A 17,429-nucleotide genomic window follows, 5' to 3' on the forward strand; every position below is an offset into this window, starting at 1 on the left:
GTCTTCCTGTTAAACATAGCCCATAGAGTGCAATAGTAGTTTTCCCCTTAGATCTTCATGTTATAAGCCTTTGAACAAGATTCATACCTTTGAAGTAGTTCATGCAAGAAGTTATTTATACTTGTAGTGCTAATTGGAAATTTTTCAAGATCCTAAAAACCATGACATTCAAATTCTAATATTGTAACCCTGGCTAGATTATTTTAAATTGTGCCATTTTTGGCAAAACCTTGGATTTATTTTCAAATTCCATTATTTCTATCTTATGAGAAGTGAGAGTGTGCCTTTTGTTATTAAATAAATTCTGTAGGAGTCAGACATACTTTGGTTCAAGTCTTAGAGATATGACTGTTCATAAGTTACCTGACCACTTTAAGCCTCAGTTTTGTCTGTAAAAAGGAGACATTTCTATATATCTAATAGTGTTTGTGTGAAGTTTAGACATAATACACCCAAAAGACTTAACATTGGGCTTACTAAGTTCCCAATAGGTAAGTGCAAGAACAGTACCCATGCTGTATACTCAAATGGGAGCTGTTGGTGTGCGCACACTATCACCATATTTGATACATTATTGTAGATGAAAAGCCTTGCAAAAAAAGAGGATGGCCTCTGCTGCTGGACTGCCACAGTTCAAATCTGGCTTCTGACACTTGTCTGGTACGACTTCGGACAAGTCCATTGTTCTCTGTCTCCCTGAGTCTGGGGATCATGGTAATGCTAACCCACTAGAGTTATTTTGAGGATGGAATGGGTTGATACCTATAAAGAACACAGTACCATGTCTGACGTACGGTGAGCACGTTATAAATGCTAGCCATTTTCATCTTCTAGAAATTTGACTACCAACGCAAATCCACCATTGTTTGAAGCACTGGATATCTTGTTTTGATCTCTCCAAAGTCGATTCAGAATGAATCACCTATTGCTAAATTATTAGTAGGACAATGCTCATTACTACTTTTGCCTGCACTTTAGTCACTTCATCTTATAATTGGAGTGAGGTCAACAATGGCTTCTGCGAGGAAAGTAACTGTGAAGCGGCATAACCCCGTGGAAAGCATTAGCAGAAAAATCAGAGCTATCCAAGAGGGAGAAGTGATTTCAAATCCGATTCGACAGATTATCAAATACCAATCTAACAGCTTTGACAGCCCCCAGACTCACAGCAAGAAAGATTTTGAAGAGGTACTGAAGAAAATGACTGCTACTCGCATCCCTATGCCTGACACTAATTCATCAAGTTCTGAAAAAGATGATACCTTCATTTCATCTCCTCAAATAGTGTCTCCAGGAACTCCACTAGTGTCTCGTTTCACTTCTCCTGAGAATGCAATCTACTCTGTTATCCTCACAGGTTCTGAAGACATCTCGAGGCTGAGAGCACAGTGCTCCCAGGTGTGCACATCTTTGCCATCACAGATTAGAAAAGAGAAGTTCTTCTTGAGCAAGGATTTGAAAAGCTTTTGTAGTGAAAATGATTTTAGAACCTTAACACTTGATTTTGATTCCAATGCTGATCAAAGCTCTGAAGTTTTTACTCCTCGGGATTCAGATGTGGAAAAATTATCTCTGAATGAAGAAGGTAAATATTCTTTCTAGAATGTTTGTTTTTCCAATAAAGCAACAAACATGTCTACTTTTAAAACACACAAATTAAAAACAAAACCGTATTATTAAAGTTTAGATGGAAAATCCCTATTTCCCTTTCTGTTTTTAGCATTTTTTTCCCTCTTAAAATAAAAAAAAATCTAGTATGTGAACTAATGATTGTTTTTATGTTCTTAGAAATCTGAATGATAAATCTAGATTGCATTTACAATCATTATCATGTGGTGGTATTTCTCTATTGACCTGAAAACAAGCTTTTTTGTGGCCAACTAGACTGTCACAATAGAAATACATAGATGTAGGTGCATTGCAATTCATACAGTTCTCAGCTGACTTGCTAAAAACTACCATTTTAGCACTTCTTTGTGTAAGGTGAAATATATGTTTGTAAGAATGTGTTCCATTGCAGGAACCAATAACGTGGCCATGAGAGGATGAAAATTTTGTAGCCAATTGATATTTAGAGAACTCCAGTTAAGGGGATTACTTAGTCCCATATATGATAGGCACAGAAAAAAAATGCAAAATTATACATTTTTCTGTAGAGCTAGTTTCTGCTTCCTCTCAGATTTTCTTAAAAATGTCTCTGTGTTAAACTGTTTGCTGAATCACAGCATGCTTTAAATATTACAGAGCAAAAAAAATTTTTTTCTAGGAATGAGGAAAAATGCTCATTTTCCTCTCTTTCAAACCTCTTTTCCCTCACCCTTTAGAAATAAAAGAAATCATGTAGAATAGTGTACCTTCCAAGACACCTTCTTTGAGTGTCCTATTCAAGTTAAGTAACCAGTATTTGGGGCTGCTGTTTGTTAAAATGTTTTCTTTGTTGAAATTAAACCAAAAAATATCAACTAATCATAGCTCAGGAAAGCATCTGAATTTGCACCCTTTTTCTTTTATTAGGATGGAAACTAGGAACCAATGATGACAAAGTGAATGTAACAGACAGCATCAACGGAAACTGTGAAGGAGAGTTAGTCACAAGTGGTTTTCATGCATGTGACATAAAACTAAGAGGTAAGTTGAAAATTGTCTGCTCAAATGATTGTTATACTCCCCAAGACTTCAGTACTTTCCATTGCAAGAGAAAGGGAAGGAGCTTGTGTCAGAGTTCTGTGTGCATCTGTGTCTGTGCACATGGTGGATGCAGCCTAATTTGGAAGTAAGGATGGCATTTTAGACCTTGGGGGTATTTCATTTTAATTTCTTTGTACCTATTTTGCATCTCTTATCAGTGACTTGAATGACTTGATTGAGCATATCAGCTGATCTATGTGACCTAGGTGTTGCCTCACAAGAAATACATGTGTCAAATATATGCAACTACTGTAAAAGTTTAACTTGAAATTTGTATTTAATTTTAGATTTTATTTTTGCTTCTGCTTTTTTTTTAAGATGCAGTCCTTAAAAATTTTTCCATAAGTAATTTCTGGTACATAAATAATTCATGCCCACTGTAATAAAATTAATAATATGTGGATAAGCAAAAAAGAAGGGAAAAATCATCAGTACTACTATTTTCCTGAGAAACCATTGTTAGTGATTTGTTGTATAGCTTTCCACAATTTTCCCTGTGAATATGGTTTTTCTTTTCTTTGGATTATTTAAAAGTTTTATTATAGAACATTTCAAACATGCACAAAAATAGGCTAGTGTAAAGAATCCTTATGCAACTGTCATAACTGATTATGTCACCTTTAACCGACCCATTTTTCTTCTCTTTCACTGTGGGTTTTTGGAGGCATCAAAAGACCTAGTGTTATTTTATCTGAAAATATTTTTAACAAGGTTGAAACTCTGGTTTTGATTTTAAACAACTGCAATGCCATTAGCATGACTAAAATTAACATAATTTCTTAATATCATGTCTGGTCAGTGTACAAATTTCCTCATTTGTGCCACATGTAATTTTTAAAAACAGTTTTATTTGACTCAATACCCAAGAAAGTTTCATTTATTGCCAGTGTTTGTCTGGCTTATTTCTGTTTCTTCTCTATCTCTTTTGTTTGCATTTTATTTGTTAAAGAAATTGGTTCTTAATCCCGTAGTGTTTCCCACAGTCTGAATTCTAGTGATGGGGCCTATAATAACATTTAATTTGCTCCTCTGATACCTATATTTAGAGGTTTGATCAGATTCAAATTTGATTTTTTTTCTTTTTAGCAAGAACACTTCATAGATAGTGTCCCATATTTTTATCAGAAAACAACTGTTGTTGATAAAAGCCTAGATCCATTTTTTCATTAAGTGTTGCAAATGGTGGTATTCTATCATTCCTTCCTAATTTGTAGCTGGAATACATTATTAAAAAACCTCCAAGCTTCTTTCTCAACTATTTGGCTTTCCAGAGTCTCATTTCCTAAAGGAGAGGTAGGATCAGAGCTTAAATATTTCCTTTATCTACCAGAATTCAAACAATATATTAGCCCTCTAATATTCTCCAAAGATGACCAGTGAAGTTTCGCGTGTGTTTATTATTTTGAATTCATGATTTTAACATATATGATGTGTTTCAGCTATTATAATTATTATTCTTAATAATCATAAATTATTAAGAATTTATAAATTAAATTCTCAAATTTTCCCATCATTAGACAGTGAATATTTTTTTTATGTTAACTACTGAGTCTCTCTTCCTCTCCCTCCCTCCCTCTCTCTCTCTCTGTAATTTTTCATTTTGATAAAATTCAAACTAAGAGAAAAGTCACAAGAAAAGTACAAGTACTTTGCATATTTCCTTTACGCAGGTTCACCAATTGTTTGCATTTTGTTTTATCATTCGGGGTTCTGTTTCTGAACTACTTGACAGTAAGTTTCAGATAGTGTGCTTCTTTAAGTACTTCCATGTGTATTTCCCATAAGCTTTTGCTTACATGACCAGCATACAATTATCAAAATCAGAATATTTAATATTGACAGAATGTTATCATTTAATCCATAATTCTCTATTTAAATTTTGTCAGTTGTCCTAATAATATTCTTTGGAGCTTTTTTGTTTCCTGATCCAGGATACAATCCAAAATCATACATTGCATTTATTTGTTACATTTCTTTAGTCTCCTTTAATCTGAAACAGTTCCTGAGACTCTATCTTTTATGATCTTAAAATTTTTGAAGAGTACAGGCTAGTTACTGTGTAGAATGTCTAATATTTCTTCTTGATTCAATTCAGGTTATACATATTTTTGGAAGGCAGACTACAGAAGTGATATTGTCCATCTCAGTATAATATATCAACATTTTAAGCTTTGACAACTTGGTTAATGTGGTATCTGCCAGGTTTCTCCATTGTAAACTTACTATTTTTCCCCTTATAATTAAGTAATATATGGGAAGATACTGTGAGACTATGTCAATATCCTGTTCCTCCTCAAACTTTCACTTACTAGTTTTATCATTCATTATTTTTTCTTGCTTATATCAATTATTAGTTTGATGGTTGCCAAATGGTGATTTTTCTATTTCCATAATTCTTTCTGTATTTATTACTTGTCAGCATACCAAAAGGGTTTACCTTCTCCTCCATTAATTAATTACTACATATGAATTTATGGATTCTTATTCAATGAGATATAATTTGTTACTATTGACATTGATGCTTAAATGTTTCAGAGTTGACCAGTAGGATAATCTTCGACCTTGTCCCTATGTCCTTTTTTGGGGGGCATTAAGCATAAAATGTTATTGAGATGCATGTCATAGAATGAAAAAGTGTCCAAAAACAGATCTCCCAAGTCTTTTTTTTTCCTGACAATAAATTTCAATTTTTTTGTGGTACTCTGAGTATGCCTGAGTTTGGATGTGTAGTACCAAAATGTTTAGAATCATTTTGCTGTTATTTAGTCAATCAATAACTTCTTTGGAATATTAAATTCCAGGAATATAGAAAAATTCTTTCATACTCCATTCAGGGTTATAGACATCCAGTCGTCTTTTGTGAATTGATAAAACTGGAATATCTGCCATGGTGCTTTAATTTGCAGCATTAGTGATAGTAGCGTGGTCTGGTAGTTGATTTCCTGGGTTTGAAACCTATATCTATCATTTACGAGCTGTGTGGCCTTTTGAAAATTACTTAATCTCTCTGGCCTTTGTTTTATAATATGTAAATTAGGGATAATGGAACCTATTTTGTAGAGTTGTTAGAAGAACTAAGAATTAAGACAGTATCCCCAAAGTACTTAGATGAGTTACTAGCATATAAAATATATCTAATAATTGTTAGCTATTATTACTCAAAATGTGAGAACTAATATCCTTATGTTCCCACATCAGGCAGTTGAAATAACACAGTTTGTGGGCTACAGATAGCCAGACAGATAGTAATATATTAAAAGAGTTTTATTTATAAACTGAAAATGGATTTAGGTTTATTTATTTTCTCTCATTACGTTAGATGATTTCATAAACACCAAATAGTTTCAGAAATGCTAAAGGTAAATGAGATCCTAAAGGCCTAGGAACATGATCTCTTGATTGCAGTTGTAATTTTTGCTTTCAGTGAGAGAGGTCAGCTCTGAACATAGATTGTTTTTTCGTTGTCCATGCAAATTATGGTCACTAATAATGAAGTTCTAAGACATTGGTTAAATGCTGGTAGTGAGACACAGTCATGAGAAGGATTAGGAAGCTGTTGTTTTCCCTTTCTACCTTTTTTTCTTTATTAGAGAAGTTGTGGGGTTACAGAACAATCACATACAAAATACAGGATTCTCATATATCACCCTGCATTACTGTGGGACATTTGTTAGAATTGATAAAAGTACATTTTTATAGTTGTTCTATTAATTATAGTCCATGATTTAACATAGGGATCACTGTTTGTGTTGTGTAATTCCATGGATGGTGCATATTCTAGTACCACATATGCAACTTAACATTTCCCCTTTTAACTGCATTTAAATACATAATTCAGTGGTGTTAATTACATTTATGATGCTGTGCTCCCATCACCATCATCCATTACCAAAATGTTTTCATCATCCCAAATAGAAACTCTGTACATATTAAGCTATTCCCTACCCTCCCTTTCCTGGTAACCTACAGTCATACCTTGGAGATGTTGCAGGTTCGGTTCCACATTACCAAAATAAAGCAAGTATTTCAATAAAGCAAGTCACATGAATTTTTTGGTTTCCCAGTGCATATAAAAGTTACATTTGCCCTATACCATAGTCTACTAAGTGTGCAATAGCATTATGTCTAAAAAACAATGTGCATACTTTAATTTAAAAATACTTCATTGATTAAAAATGCTAACATTATCTGAGCCTTCAACAAATTGTAATCTTTTTGTGACCTTTTTCAAGAGTCTGGCATCAATGTTGATGGCTGCTGACTGATCAGGGTGGTGGTTGCTGAAGGTTGGGGTGGCGGTGGCAATTTCTTAAAATAAGACAATAATGAAATTAGCCACAGTAATTGAGCATTCCTTTCATGAAAGATTTCTGTTTAGTATGTGATGCTATTTGATAGCATTTTACCCATGGTAGAACTTCCTTCAAAATTGAAGTCAGTACTCTCAAACCCTACCACTGCTTTATCAAGCAAACCGATGGAATATTACAGTTCTAAGGCCATAAAAACTAAAGCCCAAGGTATCAGGGAAAGATACCTTGACTCAAGAAAGGCTGATCTGGGAAGGCACACAGCTGACATCTGCTGGTCCTTTGGTTTCTGGTCTCAAACAGCTTCTCTGGGGGCATTTTTTCCCTGCATCTCCAAAGGTCTCTGTTGGCTTTGAAGCTTTTTTCAAAATGTTTCTCTCTTAAAGGACTCCAGAAAGTGACCCACCTTGAATGGGTGGAGACACATCTCCATGGAAACCACCATGGAAATCCAAAGGTCTAACCCACAACTGGGTGGGTCACATCTCTGTGGAAACAACTTAAAAAAAAAAAGAAGATACTATTTGGGCTTGTTAAAGCTGCTAGGTTGCAAAATACCATAAATGAAATGGCTTTTAAGGGAATTTGTTAAGTTACAAGTTTATAGTTCTAAGTCCATAAAAATGTCCAAATTAAGGTATCCAGAAAAGGTAACTTGACTCAAGAAAGGCTGATGGAACCAGGACACCTCTGCCAGCTGGAAAGGTATGTGGTAGGCCTCTGCTAGTCCTTTGGTTTCTCGCTTCAGACAGCTTCTCTGGGGGCATTTTCTTTCTGCATTTCCAAATGTCTGTGTCTCCTGTTGGGTCTGAGCTTTCTCCAAAATATTTCGTCTTCTGAAGGACCCAGTAAACTAATAAAGGCACTTTGAATGGGTGGAGTCACAACTCCATCTAATCAAAAGGTCACACCCACAACTGGGTGTGTCACATCGCTATGGAAACAACCTGATCAAAGTTTCCACCGTTAACAATAGGTCTGCCCCCACAAGATTGCATTAGGAAAGAAAACATGGCTTTTCTGGGGTGGACCACAATTTCAAACCCAGCACAGATCCCACTCAACAATATTGAATCAGGATTAAAGAACAGGCTTTTCTGGGGTACACAGCAGTTTCAAACCACAAATGATAAATACTTGTCAGAAAGTTTTCAATTGTCTATGTCCAGATCCATCAGAGGAATCATTATCTATAGCAGCCATAGTCTTGTGAAATATATTTCCTAAATAATAAGGCTTGAAAGTTGTAATTACTCCTTTGTCCATGGGTACAGAATGGATGTTATGTTAGTAGGCATGAAAACAATATTCATCTCATAAATCTCCATCAGAGCTTTTAGGTGACAATGGGCCTTGTCAATGAGTAGCAGTATTTTGAGAGGAACCTTTTTTTTTTTTTCAAGCTTTAGGTCTAACAGTGGGCTTAAAATAAACAATAAACCATTTTGTATACAGTCAGCTAGGCTGTGTTGTTCTATTCATAAAAGACAGGCAAATAGATTTGGCATAATTGGTAAGGGCCCTAGGATTTTCTGAATGGTAAATGAGAATTGGCTTCAACATCAAGTCTAGCTGCATTGGCTCCTAATAAGACAACCAGCCTGTCCTTCAATGCTTTGAAGTCTTTCTACAAGGGCTGTTCAATCTACATTGAAATTATGTTCTTTAATGTCACCACATTCATCAGTTATCTTAGCTAAATCTTCTGGATAACTTGCAGCTTCTACAGCAGCACTTCCTGTTTCATCGTGCAGTTTAATATAGAGGCAGGTTCTTTTCTTAAGCCTCATGAACTAACCTCTGCTAGTTTCATACTTGTCTTCTGCAGCTTCCTTACCTCTCTCAGCCTTCATAGAATTGAAGAGTGTTAAAGACTTGCTTTGGATTAGGCTTTGGCTAAGGGAATATTGTGGCTGTCTTCTATCCTGATTATTAAAACTTTTTCCATATTAGCAATAAGACTCTTTTCTTATTTGTATGTTCAGTAGAATAGCACTTTCAATTTCCTTCAAGAACCTTTCCTTTGCATTAACAATTTGGCTGTTCGGCACAAAAGGCCTAGCTTTCAGCTCATCTTAGCTTTTGACATGTCTTAAAATAAGAGACATGTAACTCCTCCTTTCACTTAGAGGCAATTGCAGGGTAATTAATCAGTATAATTCAATATTGTTGTGTCTTAGGGAATAGGGCGGTCCAAGGAAAGGGAGAGATCTGAAAACAATCAGCTGATGGAGCATCAGAATACACATAACATTTATTTATTAAGTTCACTGTCTTATATGGTCACTATTCATGGTGCCCCATCCCACCAAATTGCAATAGTAACATCAAAGATCACAGATCACCATAACAGATAAAATAATAATCCCAAAGCTTGAAATATAAAGAATCACCAAAGTATGACACAGAGACACAAAGTGAGCACATGCTGTTGGAAACATGGTGCGGATAGACTTCAGCTATGCAGTGTTGCCACAAATTTTCAATATGTAAAAAATACAATATCAGCAAAGTGCAATAAAGGAAAGCACAATAAAGATATGCCAGAATATTCTAGATCCTGGCTCTTTGAGTTTATGCTAATTATTTAATATGAGTGAAATCATTCATTATTTGTCCTTTTGCGCCTGGCTTCTTTCACTCAACATGATGTCTTCTAGGTTTATCCATGTTGTCACATTGTATTAGGACTTCATTCCTTTGAACAGCTGAATAATATTCCATTATGTATATATACCAAATTTTGTTTATTCATCAGTTAGTGTATTTTGCCTCCATCTTTTGGCAATTTTAAATAATTCCACTATGACCATCAGTGTGCAAATACCTGTTTGAGTCCCTGCCTTCAATTCTTTTCTGTATATACCTAGAAGTTAGAGTGCCAGGTTGTATGATAATTCTATACTTAACTCACTGAGAAACTGCCAAAATGTTTTCCAAAGTGACTGCACTATTATACATTCCCATCCACAATGAATGAATGTTCCTGTCTCTCCACACCATCTCCAATGCTAGTAATTTTGTATTTTTAGTAGTAGGCCTTCTAGTGGTTGTGAAATGGTATCCCATTGTGGTTTTGACTTGCATTTCATTAAAGGCTAATGATATTGAACATTTTCATTTTCTTTTTGGGCCTCTGTATATCTTCGTTGGAGAAATATCTATTCATGTCTTTTATCCATATTTTAATTGAACTGTTTGTCTTTTTGCTGTTGTGTTAGAGGATTTCTTTATACGTCCTGGACATTAAACCTTTATCAGATATGTGGTTTCCAAACATTTTCTCCTGTTGTGTCAGCTGTTATTTTATTTTCATGAAGAAATTCTTTGAGACCTATAAGATTTTAATTTTGATGAGTACCCGTTTTTCTATTTTTGTTTGTGCTTTTGGTTTAAAGTTTAAGAAATCTGTCTAAAACATCCTTAAGATGCTTCCTTATGTTTTCCGTAAGGGTTTTTAGAGTGATAGTTTTTATATTTAGGCCTTTGATTCACTTTGAGTTGATTTTTTTTTTTCAAAGGGAAGAATGAAGTTTTATTGAAAGAGCCAGCATGCAGGTGGAGCAGTACCAGAAAGTAGCAACTGGTCAAGCCTTGGGACTTAGGGAGTGGCTTATATGGGCTATTTGGGATCTAAGCTGCTTGGTGGGGGTTTGGGGGATGCTAGGAGTGGTCTTGGAGTGGAGTGTCCTTGGACACAGCTGGCCAGTTCAGATACCACAGTGAAGCAGAGTGTCCTTGGACCTGGCCAGTTCAGATACTACAGAAGCAGGATGTTCATTAGCAGACTTTTCTTCTTGAGTGTGGCTTCCTGAAATGTTCCTTCTGGTCTTGCAGTTTTGGAGCTGCAGAAGTGTCCTGGGTATGCAAGGCATCATGGGTATGTCAAGCTGGAGCTGCCTAATCAGATTCTCAGTTGATTCAGTCCTCGCCTGGAAAATGTGGGGGCTCAAGCAAGTCAAGATGTTTAGTGTAATCATTAACTGTTCCATTTTCACATTCCCTCTTTTTGGTCAAAAGAGTCTCAGGACTCCTTGAGGACCAAGGGGGGTTATCTTGTTGGTTGAGACTTTGGTTACCGAAGGATACAGGTGAGACAAAAAGAGTCCAGTGGCTTCAGCCATTGAGACACAAAGTCCATGAGCCACTGAAGCATTATAGGGCTAAAGAAGAGTAGGAGAACAAGCATAATCAGAGGGAAGATTAGGGCCTACTTAATCTACACTTGCAGGCAGAAAGCTCTTAATGGGTTCCCAGAGGTCCCCTGGATGTCGGTTTCTGTAGTACAAACACTTGCCCTGCCTGAAGATTTCTTGAATGTTTTCTCGACTTGTCCAGAGGTGTTAACCTAGGTGCAACAGGAGGTGTTGGTGACAGCATATATATCTCCTTCTTCAGCGAGAAGGTAATCAAGGGCTAGTTGATTATTCATTACTACATTGGCCAAGAAATTTGAAATTTGTGAGCCTTGGAGTGCCTTACCAGTGTTCTGGGCTAGGGTTTTAAGGGTAGAAGTGAGGTTAAACAAAGCCTGTTCATGACAGGTAAAGCCACCCTATGGGGTAGCAAGACAAACTACAGTTCCAAAGCTGGGAAAAATGAGTTCAGTGACCCTTCAGAAATGGCTTGATTTTTCGTGGAATTCAAAATTTGGACATTTGAGATGCCCAAATGCACTGCCCACTATAAATAGTATATTGTTAAGACAGTGGAAGGTGAGGGTTCCTTGAGGGGAATTGCAGAGAAAGACATATCTAGGAGGAAAGCGAACAGTAGTAGCATGATGGAGAGACTTAAAAGATGATTGGTTATTGGGGGGGTGAGCTGAGGGGAGATTATATTGAGTCCAGCTGGAAATGAAGGAAGAGGGATTAGAGCCTAACATTTTTGTAACTTTTTTATTGTATAATATAACGTATTCAAAGCAAAGAAAGAAAAAAACATTAGATTTCAAAGCACTCTTCAACAAGTAGTTACAGGACAAATCCCAGAGTTTGTCATGGGCTACCATCATCTCAGATTTTTCTTTCAGCTGTTCCAGAACATTAGTGGCTAGAGGAATAAATATTTTTTTTATCATCCCAATTGACTTTTTTTTCTTTTTTCTTTTTTCTTGTGGAAAATAACATAAATATATAAAAGTAACAAATTTCAAAGCATAGTGAAACAATTAGTTGTAGAACAGATTTCAGAATTTGGTATGGTTTACAATGACACAATTTTAGGTTTTTACTTCTAGCTGCTCTAAGATACTGTAGACTGAAAGAAATAACAATAGAATGATTTGGCAATCATACTCGTTTACTAAACCCTACCTTCTCTGTATAACTTCACCATCACCTTTGATTCTTCTCCCACTCTTTAGGGGCATTTGGGCTATGGCCATTCTAACTTTTTTGTGTTAGAGCGGCTGTCAATAATATGGGGTAGGGAAATGGAACTACCTGATATTCTGGAGAGGCTGGCCCCTCTAGGTTTCAGGACTTATCTGTCCAGGGACCCATCTGGCAGTTGCAGGTTTCTGGAAAGTTACCCTAGTGCACGGAACCTTTGTAGAATCTTATATGTTACCCTAGGTGCTCTTTAGGATTAGCTGGTATGGTTTGGCTTGGGGTTGAGCCTAACATTTTATGCCTTTGTGGGTTGCTTGGGTGAGAAAAGTGTGGTCTTTGATGTAGTGTTGGCGTGATTTAATATTTCAACTAATGCATTTGCAGCAATTTCATTGCCAGAGCTTACTAGGGCAAAGAGTCTGTATTAAGATGAGAGTCTAATTTTCAGCTGACTGGACAAGGAAATAGGGTTTTGTGCTTTGAAATTAGCAGAGTTAACTTGTATTGAGTGAGGCACAAAAAATGCTGCATTGAGGCTGGAGATTTGGGGTCATTTGGAAATGTTGGAGAGGAGAGCTCTAACAAATGTAGGATCAGAACTTTGGGGGTTGGCATGACAGAGCCAACATTCAGTTGGAGTTTATTTTGTATGTGGTGTTCTTTTGCATGCGGCTATCCAGTTTACCGAGAACTATTTATTGAAAAGGCTATTCTTTACTGATTGTTGCTGATATATGTGAGAGTTGATTTCTGAGCTCTCAATTTAATTTCATCAGGCTATATGTCTGTCCGTGTGCTACTACCATGATGTTTTGATTACAGTAGATTTGTAATAAGTTTTAAGATTGGGAAGTGTGAATCCTGCAACTTTATTCTTCTGTTTCAGGATGGATTTTTTATTTATAAAAAAAATTTATAAAATAAAATATTTTATTTTATTTATGGCCACTTACCCTTCCATATAAATTTGATGATTGGCTTTTCCATTTCTTCAATGAAGGCTATTGGGAGTCTGATTGGGATTGCATTGAATCTGTACATTGCTTTTGGTTGAATTGACATCTTAACAATATTTAGTCTTCCAACCCATGAACATGGAATATCCTTCCATTTATTTCTTCTTTATTCCTTTTTTAAAATTTTTTATTAATTAAAAAAAATTAAAAGAAACAAACATTCCCAACAATATACACTCAGCAATTCACAATATCATCACATAGTCTTCTTTATTCCTTTTAGCAAATAACTTTTATAGTTTTTCTGTGTACAAGTCTTCTACATCTTTTGTTGGGTTTATTCCTAGATATTGATTCTTTTACCTGCTATTATAAGTAGAATTTTTTTCTTGATTTTTCTTCCAATTTTTCATTGCTACTATGTAGAAACACTGCTCATGTTTTTTGTGAGAGGTGAGGTGCATGGTCTGGGACTCAAAGCTGGGTCTCTCTCATGGAAGGCGAGTATTCTGCCACTGAACCACCTATGTACCCCAACACTGCTGATGTTTGGGTGTTGATCTTGTACCCCACCATTTTGCTGAATACATTTATTAATTCTAGGAGCTTTGATGTAGGTTTTTCAGGATTTTCTGTATAAAGAATCATGTCATCTGCAAATATGGAAGATTCACTTTTTTCCTTCTAATTTGTATGCCTTTTATTTCTTTTTCTTGCCTAGTTACTCTGGCCTAATACAATGCTAACTAACTATGGTGACAGTAGGTATCCTTGACTTGTTCTTGATCTGAAAGGAAATGTCCCAGTTTTTCCCCATTGAGTATGATGGTAGCTACAAATATTTCATATATGAAATCATGTTGAGGAAGTTCCCTCCTAGTCCTATTTTTCTGAATGATTGTATCAAGAAAAAGGTTGGATGTTTTTAAATGTCTGCTATGCATCAATTAAGATGATCATGTAGATTTTTTCCTTTACTCTTTTAATGTGGTATATTACATTAATTGATATACTTATGTTGAACCACCTTTACATGCTTGGGATAAATCCCACTTGATCATGGTGTATAATTTTTTTAATGTGCTATTGTACTTAGTTTGCTAATATTTTGTGGAAGATTTTTGCATTTATGCTCATAAGAGATATTAGTATGTCGTTTTTTCTTCTTGTATCTTTATGTGGCCTTGGTATGAGGGTGATGAGCCTTATAGAGTGAATTAGGGAGTGTTCCTTCCTATTCAATTTTTTGAAACAGTTTGAGCAGGATTGGTGTTAATTCTTCTTGGAATGTTTGATATAGTTCCCCTGTGAATCCATCTGGTCCTGGGGTTTTCATTATTGAGAGGTTTATTTTATTTATTTATTTAGTTATTTATTTTTTTTTTTTACATGGGCAGGCACCGGGAATCGAACCCGGGTCCTCGGGCATGGCAGGCAAGCACTCTTACCTGCTGAGCCACCGTGGCCCTGTTGAGAGATTTTTTACTACTAATTCAGTCTCTTTACTAGTAATTGGTTCTTTGAGATCTTCCCTTCTTGAGTCATATAGTTTAACCCATTGGCTGTTTAAGAGCATATTTTATCATTTTCATCTATTTGTAAATTTTCCCTTTCTCCCTCTTTTATTGATTTCTAGCTTCATTCCATTCTAGGCAGAGAAGATACATTATGTAAATTCAGTATTTTTTAATTTATTGAGATTGTGTTGTTACCTGAGATATGGTCTATCCTGGAGAATTATTCATGCGTATTCTGCTCCTCTTAGGTGAAGTTTTCTAAATAGGTCTGTTAGGGCTTGCTAGTTTAGAGTATCATTTCAGACTTGTATTTCCTTATTAACTTTCTTTCTGGATGTTCTACTCATTATCAAAAGTGGTAAATTAAAGTCTCCTAGTATTGATTAGAAAAGTTGACTCTTCCTTTCAAATCTGTCAATATTTCTTCATATATTTTGAGGCTTTGCTGTTAGTGGTATAGAAATGTATAATCATTATGTCATGTTGAATTGATCACTTTATCAGTATATCATGATGTTCTTTGTCCCTTGTAACACTTTTTTATTTAAAGTCTCCTCTATCTAATATTGATATTGTTATCCCAGCAACTCTTTTTACTACTCTATTCTTTTTATACCACTTGCATAGTATATATTTTTTCCATTTTTTTCACTTTCAACTGCTGTGTTCTGAATTTAAGGTGAGTTTCTTCTAAACAGCTTATACTTGGGTCATGCATTTTTGTTTGTTTGTTTTTGTTTTTGTTTCTTCAGCCAGTCTCTGCCTTTGTGGATGGAGAATTTACTCCTTTCATGTTTAAAGTAACTACTGATAATGTAAGACTTTCTTCTGCAATTTCTCTATTTAGTGTTTCCAAGTCATATCTTTTTTGATCCTCAGTTCTTATGTTAATAAGAAAATATTCTCTAACTAATTATTATGGTGTGCTTTGAAATTATTGCTTTTGTACATACGTTATTTTTCACAATAAAAATGGAAAAAATAAAGTTAACTTAATTTCAGATAAAGTCATGATTAATATACTTAAGAGGTTAGATTTTGACTCCATGGTAGCCACAAAGAAAATATATGAAAAAATATATCCAGAAAGAAGTACTCAATAGTACAATACAAAAAGCCAAAGTAATATGAAAACATGCATTAACATAAGAACTGAGGATCAAAAAAGATATGACTTGGAAACACTAAATAGAGAAATTGCAGAAGAAAGTCTTGCATTACCAGTAGTTACTTTAAACATGAAAGGAGTAAATTCTCCACCCATGAAGGCAGAGACTGGCTGAAGTTAACTTTATTTTTTCCATTTTTATTGTGAAAAATAACATATATACAAAAAGCAATAAATTTCAAAGCACATCATAATAATTAGTTAAAGAATATTTTCAGAATTTGGTATGGCTTACAATTCCACAATTTTAGGTTTTTCCTTCTAGCTGCTCCAAGACACTGAAGACTAAAAGAAATATCAGTATGATGATCAAGCAGTCATATTCATTTGTTAAATCCTAACTTCTCTGTTATAATTCCTCCTTCCCCTTTGCTCTTTCTCCCAATCTTTTTATAATTCCTCCTTCCCCTTTGCTCTTTCTCCCAATCTTTAGGGGTATTTGAACTAGTCCATAAGAACTTTTATGCATTAGAAAGGGGTGTCAATAATATGGGACAGGGAACGGACTAGGTGATGGTCTGGAGAAGTGGACCCCTATGGATTTCAGAACTTATCTGACCTAAGAACCCATCTGAAGATTGTAGGTTTTTGGAAAGTAATCATAATGCATGGAATCTTTGTAGAATCTCAGATAAAGCCCTAGGTGTACTTCAGGGTTGACAGGGATGTTTTTTGGTTGAGGTTTGGTAAACCATGATAAATAGTAATATCTAGGTGAAGCTTGCATAAGAGTAGCCTCCAGAGTAGCCTCTTGACTATTTGAACTCTTTCAGCCACTGAGACCTTATTTCTTGTAATTCTTTTCCCTCTTTTGGTAGGAAGGCATGCTGATTCTATCGTGCCAGGGCCAGGCTCATCCATGAGAGTCATGTCCCATGTTGCCAGGGAGACTTTCACCCCTGGATGTCATGCCCCATGTAGGGAGGAGGGTAATGATTTTATTTGCAGAGTTGGGCTTATAGAGAGAGGGGCTACATTTGGGCAACAAAAGAGGTCCTTGGAAGTAACTCTTAGATATAACTATAGGTAGGCTTAGCTTCTCTGCTACAGAAATAAACTTCACTAGAACAAGCCTCAAGATGAAGGGCTTGGACTATTGACTTAGGGGTCCCTAATGTTTGAGACAGTATCAGGGATTTCTCTGGTGGTAAACTTTACTCTTTTTTTTTTTTTTTTTGGCATGGGTAGACTCTTTTAATTGAACCTGGGTCTCTTTTTTCCACTTTTAATTTTTTTATTTTTGGCAGACTTAAATAATGCCATATTTTTTTCTCCCATCCATCAAGGGACTTTGCCCATATTTTAAAATTATCTGCTCAATATACTCTGGGATCAACTTAACTTTAATAAGATACACATACACTATTACTATTTCCCTCTGTCCCTCATCTTTTTTTGTACTTTTTACAAGTTATATCTTTGTACATTGTATAGCCAAAACTTTAGATATTACATTT

The 17,429-nt window shown here is 35.4% G+C and overlaps 1 protein-coding gene across 1 annotated transcript in view; it reads left to right on the forward strand.

Annotated features, from left to right (window-relative positions):
• The first annotated feature begins 1,011 nt into the window (after nt 1-1,011).
• The window catches only part of IRAG2 (inositol 1,4,5-triphosphate receptor associated 2), a 168,538-nt gene continuing 152,120 nt past the window's right edge, over nt 1,012-17,429 (forward strand). The window contains exons 1-2 of the mRNA XM_077170322.1: nt 1,012-1,585; nt 2,515-2,628. Of these exons, the coding sequence (XP_077026437.1) occupies nt 1,012-1,585; nt 2,515-2,628 (688 nt within the window). The remainder of the gene's footprint in view (nt 1,586-2,514; nt 2,629-17,429) is intronic.

This window comes from Tamandua tetradactyla, chromosome 7 (assembly GCF_023851605.1).
Source record: "Tamandua tetradactyla isolate mTamTet1 chromosome 7, mTamTet1.pri, whole genome shotgun sequence".
Taxonomy (NCBI): domain Eukaryota; kingdom Metazoa; phylum Chordata; class Mammalia; order Pilosa; family Myrmecophagidae; genus Tamandua; species Tamandua tetradactyla.